Source organism: Eumetopias jubatus, unplaced genomic scaffold (genome assembly GCF_037043125.1).
Source record: "Eumetopias jubatus isolate StellerSeaLion01/CBP00866 unplaced genomic scaffold, mEumJub1_p1.0 scaffold_7, whole genome shotgun sequence".
In the NCBI taxonomy this organism is placed as follows: Eukaryota; Metazoa; Chordata; class Mammalia; order Carnivora; family Otariidae; genus Eumetopias; species Eumetopias jubatus.
This window is the reverse complement of record NW_028274813.1, coordinates 61,473,523-61,489,486: the sequence shown is the minus strand read 5'-3', so window position 1 is coordinate 61,489,486 and position 15,964 is coordinate 61,473,523. Positions and strand designations below refer to the sequence as shown.

The 15,964-nt window shown below is 36.1% G+C and overlaps 1 protein-coding gene across 1 annotated transcript in view; it reads left to right on the top strand.

Moving 5' to 3' along the window:
- The window catches only part of SRP54 (signal recognition particle 54), a 40,718-nt gene extending 25,463 nt beyond the window's left edge, over positions 1 to 15,255 (top strand). The window contains exons 9-16 of the mRNA XM_028114741.2: positions 58 to 206; positions 568 to 668; positions 1,191 to 1,277; positions 4,594 to 4,667; positions 4,883 to 4,991; positions 10,007 to 10,177; positions 13,555 to 13,650; positions 14,733 to 15,255. Of these exons, the coding sequence (XP_027970542.1) occupies positions 58 to 206; positions 568 to 668; positions 1,191 to 1,277; positions 4,594 to 4,667; positions 4,883 to 4,991; positions 10,007 to 10,177; positions 13,555 to 13,650; positions 14,733 to 14,824 (879 nt within the window). The 3' untranslated portion in view covers positions 14,825 to 15,255. The remainder of the gene's footprint in view (positions 1 to 57; positions 207 to 567; positions 669 to 1,190; positions 1,278 to 4,593; positions 4,668 to 4,882; positions 4,992 to 10,006; positions 10,178 to 13,554; positions 13,651 to 14,732) is intronic.
- The last annotated feature ends 709 nt before the right edge of the window (positions 15,256 to 15,964 follow it).

Genomic DNA, 15,964 nt, shown 5'->3' with positions numbered 1-15,964 from the left:
GATGAAATTTGCTTAAGAGCAGTAAAAATATGTATCTTTCTTATTTAAATTTTCTAGCAACCCGATAACATTGTTTATGTGATGGATGCCTCCATTGGGCAGGCTTGTGAAGCCCAGGCAAAGGCTTTTAAGGATAAAGTAGATGTAGCCTCTGTCATAGTGACAAAACTTGATGGCCACGCAAAAGGAGGTGGTGCACTCAGTGCGTAAGTGTCATTGATGCTATTGTCCTACGTCTTGGGCTTATATGATGTGTTTGTGTGTGTGTGTGTGTGTGTGTGTGTGTCTGTGTGTCTGTGTATTTATGGCTTTCTTATTGATCATTGAAAATATATTCCAATATATACTCCAATTTAAAAAAAAAAGATAAATTCCAGTATTGGACCTAATATGGTCTATAAAAGAAGTTTAAACAGAAACAGAATTTTGGAATCTTTCTGATAATAGTTCTGTTTTAACAAGTGAAAAGAAACTTGGAACTATGTACCTTTGTCTAATTACTTTGAAATCTGCTTTGAAATTTGTTTGCCTTTTTGAGATTATTTCATGTTATCTTTTTCTTTGCAGAGTTGCTGCCACAAAAAGTCCAATTATTTTCATTGGTACAGGGGAACACATAGATGACTTTGAACCTTTCAAAACACAGCCTTTCATCAGCAAGCTTCTTGGTATGTGCAGTGGTGGGGATATAGAAAAATCTCCAAGAAAACAGCAGGGATATTTAAAACAGATTAGGACTTTAATCTCGCCCTCTCATTGACTAGTTCAGGAAAATCATTACCTTTTATGATTTATCTTCCTCACCTGTAAAAAATAAGGATGATGGTTTTTCTGCTTCTTGTGGTTAGAGTGGTAGAATGAGCTATTAGATGGAAAGTTCTTTGGAAAAGTTTTAGAGCACAATACAAAAATATGTAGTTGTGGTAATAGCAGGGGGAATGGCAGTAAAACTTTTTGTACCAGGTAATAGAATTAGAGAGCATGGAATTGGGAATAAAACCCTGGGCTGGAGTCCCTGCTTTGTCACTTAACATCTCGAGTTTCGGTTTTCTCACCTGAAAAGTATAGTAGGAATGGAATATCTTACCTGTGATCCCACAGGAGTATTATCTCTGTGCATGTATTTTGTATAATGTAAAGCAGCATATACTATTGTTAATTTTTCTTTTTTTTTTGGGGGGGTCTTGTAGGCATGGGCGACATTGAAGGACTGATAGATAAAGTCAATGAATTGAAGTTGGATGACAATGAAGCACTTATAGAGAAGTTGAAACATGGTATATGAGAAGCAAAACATTTGCTTTCAGATGTCTTCCCATGGTTTCTTTTTGATAAAGTTACTGTTAATTTGTTTGAAATGATAAATCTGTTATTAAAGTTCAATTCGTCAAATGTTTATTTCCTACACGATTTATGCGCAAATCATTTTAAATCTCAGATATGTGAACAGTTGTATAATTGAGTGTTTTTGTTTTCTTCCTTGTAATCAAATTGCCTTAAGGTTAAAATTGAGGTTTTCATTGGGTTTCTTGAAGTAGAACAGGTTAAATGTAAGTTGGAACACTCTAATCTGTTTACTTATAAATTATGTGTGTGTGTATATATTATATATATAATAAAATATAAAGAAATTTAGAAGAATGAGATTAAGCACACATTTTTTCATAACACATTAAAGATCACTCCTGTAGAGAATATAGATTGTGAATAAGAGCTCAGGTTCTTAAATCTATCATATCTGAATTTATATCTGATCTATTTTTAGCTGTGTAACTTTTTCAGATTAATTAACCTTAATTTCCTTATCTGTAAAAAATAGGTAATACTAAATCTCTTCTTTGTAGAGTTGTGAAGATTAAATCAGCTGATACGTGTATAAAATCAGAAGTTTCAACATATATTATTATTGACCATTTCCAGTTTTCTCCAAGTGGTCTTACTGTCAGTTTCCATGGTCACGTACTATCCTGCCTCTTTGCTTTTTCTCACTTATCTTGTCAGTTACCAATGCCTTTATCCCTCTCTTAAATGTTGATGTTCTTCAGGGATCAATGCTAGGCCCCATTTTCTTTGGAGCTTCAGACCGATAGGCTTACTAGACCATTCTTGGATGGTCCATCAATACTTCAAATTCAGCATATTCGTATCTTCCCATCCTAATGTCTCACCCTATTGTTATCATCGATGAATGCTAATTAGTCTTATTGCCAGAGGCAGAAACTTGGGTGTTGTCACGGACTCTTATTTCTTCCTCGCTCTGCCCTTTCCTTTTCCCATCAGTCAGCTTGTCCTAGTAATTCTGCCTCCTAAATATCTTCATTCCATTCCCTTTTCCTCAGCTCCTGCAATTATGCAAGTTTATCTCTTGCCTAGATTGTTTATTCTAATTTTAACAATCTTCCTGTTTCTTGGACTCTTCCCTTTGGATCTATTTTTTATACTGTAGCCAAATGATCTTTGAAAAATGCAAGTCTGATCCAATTACTGCCTTTCTTAAAATCTTTCAGTGGCTTCCCGTTGCCCTTACAATGTTTTTAAAAGACTCTATCATTGGGGCACCTGGCTGGCTCAGTCGGAGGAGCATTCGACTCTTGATCTCAGAGTTGTGAGTTCAGGGCCCATGTTGGGTGTAGAGATTAAAGTCTTAAAAAAAAAAAAAATGACTACCATCTGGCCCACGTCTTCCATATCATTTTTGATGCTGTTCTTAACGTTCCATGTGCCAGTCATGCTGAATTTCACTCAGCTTCTCAAAGGTACATTACTGTCTGTCACCAATGTGCCTTTGCCTGTTAGACAGGTGTCCTCTCTCCTTCCTACTTCCTCCCTCCTCTCCCAGGTGTCCTCTCTCCTTCCTACTTCCACCCTCCTCTCCCCAGCCATACTGGCTAACTCCTACTCATACTTCAGTCTCTCCTACTTCAGGGACATTTTACCTGATCCCTGGACTGAGTTAGAACTCTATGCTTTATGTTTCCACTGCACCCTGTACTTTTTGTATTACTCATCACAGTTATTCGATATCTGTCTTCCCTGCTGAAGGTGTCGGTAAGTTTCATAGCTGTGTTCCTCACCTTTTACGTTTACAGTACCTAGCACAATTTGTGGCACTTAGTAGATCTTTAATAAATATTTGTTGAATGAATGATTCTATCCCTCATTGCCGGGTTCTTTTCCCCACCTTCCTCTACACTGAACAGCCCTACCACTGCTTTCACCACCACACTAAACTGTATCCCTAGTAGGTCTACTTTTTGACTCTTCGGTCTCTCCTTATGTCTGCATTTTGCTTCTGCTCTTAGCATTCTACTCATTTCTGAGGTCACCAAGGGCAAAAGTGTAACCTTTCTTCTTTTCCTTGGTTCCCGGTATGTGTTACCTTTCTTTTGTTTTCAAACTCTTCACTTGGGTTCCATGACAGTGGATTTCTTATACTATCATGGCTTCAGTGGTCACTTCTGTATAATGGCCAAATATGTATTTCAGCCTTAACTTTTTCTACCATTGTTTAATTTTGCATTTCTAGCTACCTGCTCTAACATTTCCTTTAAAATATTGTACTGCCACTTAAGGGGCGCCTGGGTGGCTCAGTCGTTAAGCGTCTGCCTTTGACTCAGGTCATGAGCCCTGCATCTGGCTCCCTGCTTGGCGGGAAGGCTGCTTCTCCCTCTCCCACTCCCCCTGCTCCCCCTCTCTTACTGTGTCACTGTCAAATAAATAAATAAAATCTTAAAAAATAAATAAATAAAATATTGTACTCTGCCACTTAAATTCAGAATGACTAAACCCAAATACCTTTTCCAGTTATATATTTAGGACATAAATAGAAAATACTCTGGGTTATTGTTGTTGTTAATTGAAGTTAACTTACATATGAGGAGATGCTTGGTTCCTAAGGATATAATTCCATCAATTTTGACAAATGCACAATAACCCATATCCATCAGGAAACAACATTCCCATTAACTAGAAAGTTTGCTCATTCTCCTTACCAGTAACTACATCATATTGTAGAAATCCTGGAGTTATGTCCTCCCCCCTACCTACTTTCTTTGATTCAGCATAAATTTTTGACATTCATCCATCTAGTTGCATGTACCTGTAGCTTGTTCTTTTATTGCTGAGTAGTATTTCATCCATAGTCTATTGTTTTCATGTCCATGGACAGCCAAGTTGTTTAGGAAACGCCAAATAATCTTCTAAAGTGTTTTTGCCATTTTTCATTCTCACCAGCAATATATGAGAGTTCTGCTTACTCCACATCTTCTTTAACTTTCAGTGTTGTCAGGCTTTTTTAGTCATCCTAGTGGGTAGAGTTTGTCTGCCTTGTTTTCAAGTTTTTTGTCTATTTGTTTTTGTCCATCTTCTCTGAGGGAATGTAAGCTTCTCTAGGATAGAATCTGTCTGTGTATCTCTATATTCTCCACCGCATTCATCCTATGATCTTGCCATAGTAACTACTTAGGAATGTTTATTGATTAGATGTTTTGCGAGTGTGCTTCAAGATGAACCCATGACTAAGGAAAAGATTAATTTTACTGAATGGAAATGTACGTTCTCTAATATATCTGAACCATTTATATTGTATTTCAGGTCAGTTTACGTTGCGAGACATGTATGAACAATTTCAAAATATCATGAAAATGGGCCCCTTCAGTCAGATCTTGGTTAGTTATCCTGAAAAGTTTTTTTTCTATCTTCTTCTGTTTTTCATTAAAATTTTTAAGAATAGATGCATTTGCTTTCATTATTTTTGCTGTTTGGGTAAAAAAAAATTTTAAAACCTTTGTGTCAAAATTAAAGCCAGTAGTTAAATGTGAACATTCTGAACAATTTAATCTCAAGCTGTTATTGATTTTATGTTTAAATATATTTGTTTTAGGGGATGATCCCTGGTTTTGGAACAGACTTTATGAGCAAAGGAAATGAACAGGAGTCAATGGCAAGGCTAAAGAAATTAATGACGATAATGGATAGTATGAATGACCAAGGTAAGATGGGAGATTACTTGATCTAGAGGACAATGTTCTGAATATTTGCAAGTGGATAGTTTCACTGTGTTCTTGTGGACAAGATGGGCAAAAAATTTAGAATGGAAGATTATTGTTAGGTAGATTTGTAGCTGTTTGAAAGCTCTTACTCAAAGGGTTATGACTACTGGATTGATTTCATCATAGAAATGTCTAGTACAGTGTTTCTCCAAACACTCTCCAGTGTTCTCCAAAGAACACTTGTTTTTCATGATGATGATAGAAATCACTTGAGAGTTCTGTAGTCAAATAAATTTGGGGGAATTCTGGGTTAAAAAAACTATTAAGTTTATTTATTGTAAGTTTCCTCAGAACTCTCATATGCTAACATGAATTGGAAATCTGTAAGAGAGATAGTTTTAAGCAATGTTTACAAACTGATTTTGCACTGAAACTCTCAAGGTTTCAGTCTTTTTTTGGTGGGGGGAGAGAGAGTGTGTGTGTGCACAAGTGGGGGAGGGGTAAGCAGAAGAAGAGGGAAAATATACCCTCAATAAAATACTTTCCTGTATCTCCAGTCTCTTCTTACCTACTGACTTTTTTTCCCCATCAGCATATAAACGCTCTTAATTTCACATTTTCTGGGCTGTACTTCTCCCTCATGCTTTTTTACTCTCTTTTTCTCTTTTCAGTCAAACTTCTTGAAAGAACAGTTTGTATTTTTCTCAAACTACTGAAATCTGACTTCTGTCCCCACCACTACGTGGAAATAGATCATACAAAGATTTCCAGTAATGTACTGGGCTGTTCTAGTGGATTTTTTTCAGTCTTTTTCTTTACCTTTACAACATTGGCTGTTGTTAATCACCTTTTTTCTTGGCTTCTGTTATACCATCTCCCCAATTTTACCCTTGTCTTTCTTGTTAACTCAGTCACTTTTTCACCCTGCCCCTAAAGTGACTATATACTACAGGTTCTGTCCTCAGCCAATGTTTCCTCTCATTCTGCTCATTTTCTTTGAGTAATTCATCCACTTCTGTGCTTTCTCTACTGCTTGACCGATTATTTTTTGTAATCTCTACCTCTTTCCTGAGCTCTAGGCTTTCATAGTAACCCAAATAAGATTGTGTCTTTTTCATCTCTGTATCTTCAACACCACAAAAAGTTTTGTATGTGGAATTAATAATTGCAGCCATATCTAGCGTATTTACTCTGTCCTGAGTACTTTATATATATTAACCCATCTAATCATCATGGTAACTCTCAAGGGACAGTTCTGGGGTTAAAATCCATTATTATCTGGCTTTTGCAGATTAGGAAACCGAGATACAGGAAAGTTGAGTAATTTGCCCAAGGATGCTAGCTACAGAATGGAGAGACTGGGCGTCAAACTCAGGCTTTCTGGCTCAAGAGCTGGACCACCTCTTTTCTAGATGCTCACTAAATGGTGGGCAGACATCTCTATTTACAGGTTTGAAAGTTTTCTGAGTCACGGATCCAAAATGTAGTTTTCTCCCTTGATGAGTGACACTTCCATCTATCTGATAGATAATTTATCTACTCAGTCACCCAAGCTAGAAACTGGGGTCAACCTAGATTTATATCCTTGCTGATTTTCTGTCTAGTGGTTCTTTTGATTATGGAGATGAAGGTATTGAAAGTGCCTAACTTTTCTCCTCTTAGTTCTGTAAGTTTTATGTCAGGTAAGCTCTTTTGTTGGGTACAGTACGCATTTAGGATTGTTAGGTCTTCTTGGTGAATTGACCTTTTTGTCATTATGTATGTAATGTCCTCCTTTGTCCCTGGTCTGTTTTGTCTAATATTAATGTAGCTTTCTTTTAATCCGTTGTTTGCATTGTTTATCTTTTTCTATCTTTTTACTTTTAACCTGCCTATATCATTATATTCAAAGTGAGTTTTATGTCAACAGCATGTAATTGGGTTATTTTTTTTTCTCTTAACACATTCTCATATACTCTCTTTTAGCGGATATATTATTGATATATTAGGATTTAGTTCTGCCATTTTATTTTTTGTTCTATTTGTTCCCTGCGATTTTTGTTCTGATTTTTCTTTTCAACTTTCCTGTGAGCTACTTGAATGTTATTTAGTATTCTATAATTATTATAGATTAATTATTATTTATAGGTTATTTAGTACCTATAATTTTTCTGAGTGTATTTTAAAAAATAATTTTCTTAATGGTTGCTTTAGGTATTACAATATGCATACATATTGAACTGTGTGGTATTACAATATGCATATACATTTAAACTTATCGCAGTTTATTTCAATTAGTTTTTTACCACTTCTAGTGGAATATAGGAACCTTAACATTACCTTAGGTTTAGTGAGTTCCACTTCCTAAGTAATTCTCATATCTTCCCTCTTCCCTTTGTCTCTGAGTCCCCTACATTAGTTCATACACTCATTATTTCTTACCTAGATTGTTATATAGTAGCTTCCTAACATTTCCCTTTCAGTTTTTTCACTTCTCTTTCTAATTTGTCTTCCTTACTGCCACAAGAATGGTCTTTCTAAACATAAAAAATTCTGGGATCAGGGGTGCCTGGGTAGCTCACTTGGTTGAGCGTCTGACTCTTGGTTTTGGCTCAGATCATGATCTCGGGGTCATGAGATCGAGCCCCATGTCTGGCTCTCTGCTGGGTGTGTAGCTTGCTTGAGATTCCCTCTCTCCCTCTTTCCCTCTGCCCTTCCTCCTGCTCGGGAGCTCGTGTGTGCTCTGTCTCTCTCTCAAATAAATAAATAAATAAATAAATAAATAAAATCTTTAAAAAAAATTCTGGGGTCAGACTCTTTCAATCGTTCTTTATTGTTGTCATAATGAATTTCAAACTCCTAAGCCTGGCATACAAATTCTGTTATAATCTTGTCCTTACCTACTTTTGCAACTTCTTAAAATCTCAGCTTTTATCAAGCTTGTTTTCTTCTACACAAAACTGTTTTTATTCTATTTTTTTAAATATTTTATTTATTTGACAGAGAGAGACACAGTGAGAGAGGGAACACAAGCAGGGGGAGTGGGAGAAGGAGAAGCAGGCTTCCCGCTCAGCAGGGAGCTCGATGTGGGATTCGATCCCAGGATCCTGAGACCATGACCTGAGCTGAAGGCAGACGCTTAATGACTGAGCCACCCAGGCGCCCAAAACTGTTTTTATTCCAAACATCCATGTTCTGCTTTGTAGAATGTCCCTTGCTTCTTTCTCTTGTTTACTTAACTCATATTTGTCCTTTAGGACTACTCAGTTAAAGAACAACCATCAGTATGGAGCCTTTCCTGACTTCTTTGTTCTTTAAATTATGTCCCCTTCTGGCATTTGTTTAATTCTGTCATATTGCTTACCGTGATGTGCTGTTATTAGCCTGTCTTCTTTCACTTCACTCCACTTTAGGTCTTAGAATACATATTTCCTAAATATTTTATGGTGAAGATGTGGCTTAAAAGCTGCATTTATGAAATGGATTTAGGTTTTAATGACTGTAAGTTTATTATGAGATAATATGCTCCTTATTTACATTGTATTGGATTTCAGTTCACTTCTGGATGATATGCTTAGAAGGCGTAGACAAATTAGAAAATATTAGGAAATCAGGATAATAAATGGAGTTCTAGAAGCACCTGGGTGGCTTAGTCAGTTAAGCATCTCCCTTCGGCTCAGGTCATGATCCTAGGGTCCTGGGATCGAACCCCGCGTTGGACTCCCTGCTCGATGAGGAGCCTGCTTCTCCCTCTCCCTCTGCTGCTCCCCCTTGCTTGTGCTCTCTCTCTCTCTCTCTGTCTCTCTCTGTCAAATAAATAAAAATAAAATCTCTAAAAAAAAATAAATGGAGTTCTAAACCATGTTATAAGAGGAACAGTCAAAAGATTTGGATATTTGTAACCTAGAGGAGATTCACCAGAGACTTGGTAGCTCTCAAATATTTGAAAGCCTTATTCTTTGTGCCTGGCAAGGAGACAAGTATGCAAATAGGAAGAGGTGCCAGGAAAATTTATTTTATTTTAACATGTGAAAAGATCTTCCATAATTTCAGGTATGATAGAAGAGCATAGATTACTATATTTTAGATATTAGATAGTGGGTCATCTGGGAATATTAAGACAGGCTAGATGACCATTTATTGGGGGATGTTGTAGAGAGAATACAGTTGTAATAGAAATTAAAAAAAAAATTTTTTTATTTTTATGTTAATCACCATACATTACATCATTAGTTTTTGATGTAGTGTTCCATGATTCATTGTTTGTGCATAACACCCAGTGTTCCATGCAGAACGTGCCCTCTTTAATACCCATCACCAGGCTAACCCATCCCCCCACCCTCCTCCCCTCTAGCACCCTCAGTTTGTTTTTCAGAGTCCATCATCTCTCATGGTTCGTCGTAATAGAAATTTTGACTAAAGTCCATTGCATTCCTGAGATTGTATGCAGCGAAAGCCAGAAGAAATGCACCTCATATTCTAAGAGTTATAAAGACACTGGAGGAAATTAACTCACTCTTTTTGTCACAGAAAGGATTAAAATACTAGTAGTAATTATATGGAAAATATTACCATTATTCCGTTGATGATAGATAGAACCTACCTACTTCTGTTGCTTAGATGCCTAAATTTATGATTTAAATGTTAATAGTTATTTAGAGCTAAAGTGAGCACTTTTCTTTTTTGAAATATACCTTATACTTTTAGTATATGCTCTGAGGAGCAGTTGGATATGAGATATGGAAAAGGTGGACATGGGTTTTAAAGGTTTTCAGAATGTTCTATTTTACTTAAACTGTGGGGTGAGTACATGTGTATTTTTTTATTGTTTTTATAGCTTACAAATATTATAGATGTTCTTTTGAATATATTTCATGTTTAATGTTTAAAAATCAGATGCAAACATGGCAGGTGATAACATTTGTTAAATCAGGTGGTGGTTTCACCATTTTATTTGTGTGTGTGTATGGTATTTGTACATAACTTTTGATAATGTTAGTTGTATGTAAATGAAAGTAATTAATCCTTGTCTACAGAACTTGACAGTACTGATGGTGCCAAGGTTTTTAGTAAGCAACCTGGAAGAATCCAAAGAGTAGCAAGAGGATCAGGTGTGTCAACAAGAGATGTTCAAGAACTTTTGACACAATATACCAAATTTGCACAGATGGTAAAAAAGATGGGAGGTATCAAAGGACTTTTCAAAGGTAAGAAAAGTAACAGACTCCTCATTAGTTAACATAGTGAAAGTAAAGAAAGAAGTTGAAAAACTGAAATTAAAGCCAGGGAGTACTGCCAGTATTGGGAAACTCATTGCTGAATTTCATGTTCTGTTGTAAGTACTTCTTGAATGTGATCTGTGATTTCTCTGTTTTCAGATTCAGGGTAATGAACACTAATTAAAAACAAACATAATGACTTTATTTTTATGAAGATGTAATGCATATTAAAGAAAATTTAGAATAAGAAAGTATATGGAAAAAACTTAAAACACCCATTACCATTTCTCCCCAGAGAATCCTATGGGTCCTACTGCAAATAGGACTATAACTAGTGCTTTCTTCTGAAACATCATGACTATTTTTCTATGTTGCCAAATATTCTTCAAAATACAGCTTTTAAGCACTGAATACTCTTCCAGTTATGCTTGCATCTTTGTTTTGTGCAATGGATATTTAGGCTGATTCATCTGCTTCTGTATCAGTATCAGTTCTTACATCAGTTCCTGTGCAGTCTTCTGGGAAGCCAGGGATTTTGTCTGCTTTGATCAGATACATAGTACTCGCTGAATAAATTTTGTAATAATTTAAGATTTCTGGGGCGCCTGGGTGGCTCAGTCGTTAAGCATCTGCCTTTGGCTCAGGTCATGATCCCAGGGTCCTGGGATTGAGCCCCACTCATTGGGCTCTCTGCTTGGCAGGAAGCCTGCTTCTCCCTCTCCCACTCACCCTGCTTGTGTTCCTGCTCTCGCTCCATCTCTCTCTCTCTGTCAAATAAATAAATAAAATCTAAAAATAAATAAATAAATAAAAAATAAAAGATTTCCAATTTAATTATCAAATGTTTCTTTCAGGAGGTGTTTTTTAGATTACTACTCAAGTTTAACATCTCTTCATACATTTTTAGTTTGGATTTCCTTTGTGAGTCACCCCTTAGGTTCCTTGTTTATTTGTCTCATTTTCTACCCCTTTTGCTTTGTAGTAACACTTTAAAATCCTTGGTTTATGTGTGCAAATATTTTACCCAGTTTTCATTTGCCTTTTATTTTTAGTTGTATTTTTTAGTGAATGGAAGCTTTCATTTTTAATGTAGCCACGCCTAATTATCATTTTCTTGATTTCTATTATGCTCAGAAAAGCCTTCCCCATGCTGATTCCACAGTACCCACCTACATTTTCTACTTGTTTTGGTTTTATTTTTTAGGTTTTTAACTTTTTATCCCATCCGAAACTTATTTTGCTGTGTATTGTGTAAGGTAAAAAGATAAGTTTACTTTTCACAGTTGTCTTAACCCTCTCTTAAATTTTTTTCTGTATTATACACACTGTTAAAGTGAATTTATTATTTCAAAATACACTGATTAGATAATCTCCAAAGATGAAGCAATACTACTGAATAGCTTTCTAAAAAGGATAAGTATTGATATAATTTTTATCCCTTTTGTCTTTGACATTTTTTGTATTTTCTTTGCTTGTTATATGCTATTTTCTTTTTCTTAAGATTTTATTATTTATTTATTTCTTTATTTGCGAGAACGCGGGAGCATGCGAGCATGTGAGTGGGGGGAGGAGCAGAGGGAAAGAGACAATCTCAAGTGACTGCCTGATGTGGGGCTCAATCTCATGACCCTGAAATCGACCTGAGCTGAAATCAAGAGTCTGTGGCTTAACCAGTTGAGCCACCCAGGCGACCCTATGCTATTTTCTTTTTTGTGACAGGGAGAAAAGTTAGACAAACATGTTTAAGATTGGTTATAATTCTTCACATCACATGCTATTTCAGATAGTGATTATTAAACACATGTCAGTTTAACATCTTTCCCGAATAACCCTATTTTTTTTTGTAATTTATTTATTTATTTTAGAGAGAGAAAGAGAGGGGCACCTGGGTGGCTCATTTGGTTAAGTGTCTGCCTTTGGCTCAGGTCCTGGTCCCAGGACCCTGGGATCAAGCCCCACATCCGCTCCCTGCTCAGCAGGGAGTCTGCTTCTCCTTCTCCACCCACCTCTCCCCCTGCTCATGCTTTCTCTCTCTCTCCCTCTCTCTTGCTCTCTCTCAAATAAATAAAATATTTAAAAAAGAGAGAGAGAAAGAGAGCACAAGTGGGAGGGGCAGAGGGAAAGGAAGAGAGAATCTCAAGCCGACTCGACGCTGAGCTGAGCGGGGGCGGGGCGGGGGGGAACCCAACATGGGGCTCAGTCTCATGGCCTTGAGATCATGACCTGAGCTGAAACCAAGTTGGATGCATAACCAGTTGTGCCACCCTGGCGCCACTTTTTTAAGGCCTTTTTTTTTTTTTTTAAGATTTATTTATTTATTTTAGAGAGAGCTGACTATTCTTGATAGAACTACTGTAGATCCATTTATCTAAGCATTGATTGATTGCTCAATAAAGGTACAATCAAGATGAAATGGGCAGTGGATGTGGCACACATTCTTGTCACACCAAACTCAATATTTTTTAGGAGTTTTAAGTCCTCAGAAACAATACTTGTGACACTTTACCAACAGACAGAATTCACATCTTACACAGATGTATTTATCATGAAAAATTTTTCACAGATTTTATCCTATGTTTCTAAAAACATATCTTTTATTCATATTTCTTAATGCATATTTTTTATTCAGATTAGCCAGCTTTGAAGTTCATTTTCATAATGCTTTTGAGAAGTACCAGAATTAATGTTCCTTTGAAATAATTTTGCCTGAAGCAACTCTACTTACTTATTGTTGTTGCATTGATGATCTGTTCTGCTTCCACAGCAGCTTTTCTCTAAAGGATGCTCTTATCTGGTCTGCCTCAGAATGCATCACTTTTATTGGCTTCCTTTTTTACTGTGGAGTTTCAGTTAAGTGTGTGGAAATTCATTGGTAAATGGAATTGCATTATTTGTCTTTCCATTCTCTGAAGCTTTTCATTATTTTTAACAGCTTCTTAGATATATGCAAATCTTCATGTTCTCTCAGTCTTATTCTTTCATATTAATTTACCAGCAGCCCAGGCTCTTTCCCTATGAACCCTTACCTATAAAGTCAGGTTTTTGTTCAGCATTTTCCTGTATGACTTTTAAAACAATTGTTGTTACAGCTTACTATTAATAATCACTGGTTACAGTTTTGTATTAACAAAAATCATAGCCCTTAAAAAAATCCCTTAAATGCCCCTTAATACAGAATTTCACTATCTCAAAAATATGTATGTAATTGAGATAACGATTAGAAGGGAATATGTACAAATAGAAATAATGTGTTAGGGTGGTAAGGTTATGGGTGATTTTTAAAAATTTTACTCAATTCATTAAACTTTCTATGATACCCTGATTATATTGCATTCTACATTGACTCAAAACCTTTTTTTTTTCAGGTGGTGACATGTCTAAGAATGTGAGTCAGTCGCAGATGGCAAAACTGAATCAACAAATGGCCAAAATGATGGATCCAAGAGTTCTTCATCACATGGGTAAATACAAAGTTGTTGCCAGTTTATAATACACAGTTTAATTTATAAAGGTTGAGTTTTAATAAGCCTTCTGTTGTGGGGCGCCTGGGTGGCTCAGTCATTGGGCGTCTGCCTTCGGCTCGGGTGATGGTCCCAGGGTCCTGGGATCGAGCCCCACATCGGGCTCCCTGCTCAGTGGGAGGCCTGCTTCTCCCTCTCCCACTCCCCCTGCTTGTGTTCCCTCTCTCGCTGTGTCTCTCTCTGTCAAGTGACTGGATAAAATCTTAAAAAAAAAAAGTAAGCCTTCTGTTGTAATATTATGAACATCTGTTCAAAAGATGTATGATTTGAGGGAAATGGCCATCTGAATTCTGTTGAATGGTTGTAATAGTGCTATATAATTGAGATTTTATTCCCTTTTCTGCTGCCATCTGTGTAATTTTTGAACAAGATACTTCATCTTCTGTTAATGTTTGTTCCAGTGATCTTTTGCCCTAGTTTGGAATCTGCGTATTTTCAATGATGAGACTTGAAATTATATAAGGATTTTGAAACCCAGTTATACTTTTGCTATGTGACCTATGAAGAGTTCCTTAAATTATCTGAAAATCACAGATAATATCTCATCAGGATATTGTGACAATTAAGTGAGCTAATATATATGAAAGCATTTATCAGCTCTGGGCATATAGATGTTTAATAAATGGTGAATTCTTTTCTTCCCGTAAGTCCTATGAAACAACTCCTCCACTCCCCAGAATTGGTTACTATTTACAACAAGACTCTCTTGGACTTACCAGAAAAAATTCTTTTGTTTAGATTTATTGACTCCCTGCTGTGTGACAGGTACCGTTCTAAGATCTTTTCATATATTACCTTATTTATTCCTTCTAACTTGATGAGGTAGGTTATTTTTTTTCTGTTTTATACAGGATACTGGTGATAATACAGTGTTTTAATTGGTATGTTCTTTAAGGCTGATGACCAAATTGTAGTCAGATCCCAGTAAATTTTTTAGAAGTTAAAGTATTTATTTGGCAAGAGTAATATATGTTTCAAGTTCCACTTAATAATGATCTGATTTTACTTTATTTTTACTCTAGGTGGAATGGCAGGACTTCAGTCAATGATGAGGCAGTTTCAACAGGGTGCTGCTGGCAATATGAAAGGCATGATGGGATTCAATAATATGTAAAGAAGATGCCTTAATATAAACTGACTCTGTTGATTACATTATTTGCTGAGACCTCAGAGTTTCCCTCCTTTTTGCAAACAGGAAAAAAAAAGAAGTATTTTTCTTGCCTGTCTTGCCATTTTTCTTCCTCTTCTCTTTTCCCCCCCTCTCCTTTTCTTCTTTTTTCCTTTCTACTTCCCTCTCTCCCTTTGATACAAGGGAGGAATATATAGTTTTTGTGGAAATCATTTTATTTTTGCTTCAGATTTTCTTCTGTTAGTTTTCACCATCATAATACTTCTTAAGTTAAACAAATCATGATGTAAAATTTAGTACTTAAAAGTTTTTAATTGTCTCAAAGGCCAAGCATTACATTTGTAAACAGTCCTGGTCAGTAGTTACATGATGTCTCAATAAAAGTGCTGTAAAATAAACTTGAAACTCATTATAAATTAAGGGGTTGTTAACTTCCTTTATGATTTAAATCTATCAGTGGATCACATTAAAAGGCAGACAGAAAAACCAATGGCTCTATGTCACTTAAAACTAGTCCTATAGGGCGCCTGGATGGCTCAGTTGGTTAAGCATCTGACTGTTGATCTCAGGTCTTGATCCTCAGGATCATGAGTTCAAGCCCCATGTTGGGCTCCATGCTGGGCGTGGAGCCTACTTGAAAACAGAACAAAACTAGCCCTACAAGTATACCTTTAAGCAGAAATGTGGTAGAATAACTTAACCATTAGTATTAGGAATTTTTGTTTAACTTAGAATAATTACGGTAATTTTGCCATAGAAAATCTCTTGCCTGCCATTTAAATGGAAATTGCGAATTTAGTTAGTTTATAATATGATGTTTTGTATATAGCTTCCATTTTTTTTTTACCTCATATATTTGAAGCCTTAATGGCAATATTTGGTTTTTTTTGAAAAGCCAATTTTGTTGTTTCTCACACACCAAAAAAACCTGCTTGACGGAACTGATGTACTTTGGTGATAGTTAACATATAGACCTTCCTAATGAGAAAATAATTGCGTATATTAGGCTGTCATGATTACATGTTAAAAATAATGAGACAATGACGAGGTTGATTTGGTTGTTGGTTACTTTGGATTGCTACACATTTCATTTAGAATGTAGCAAAATGAACACAGTTCATTTAG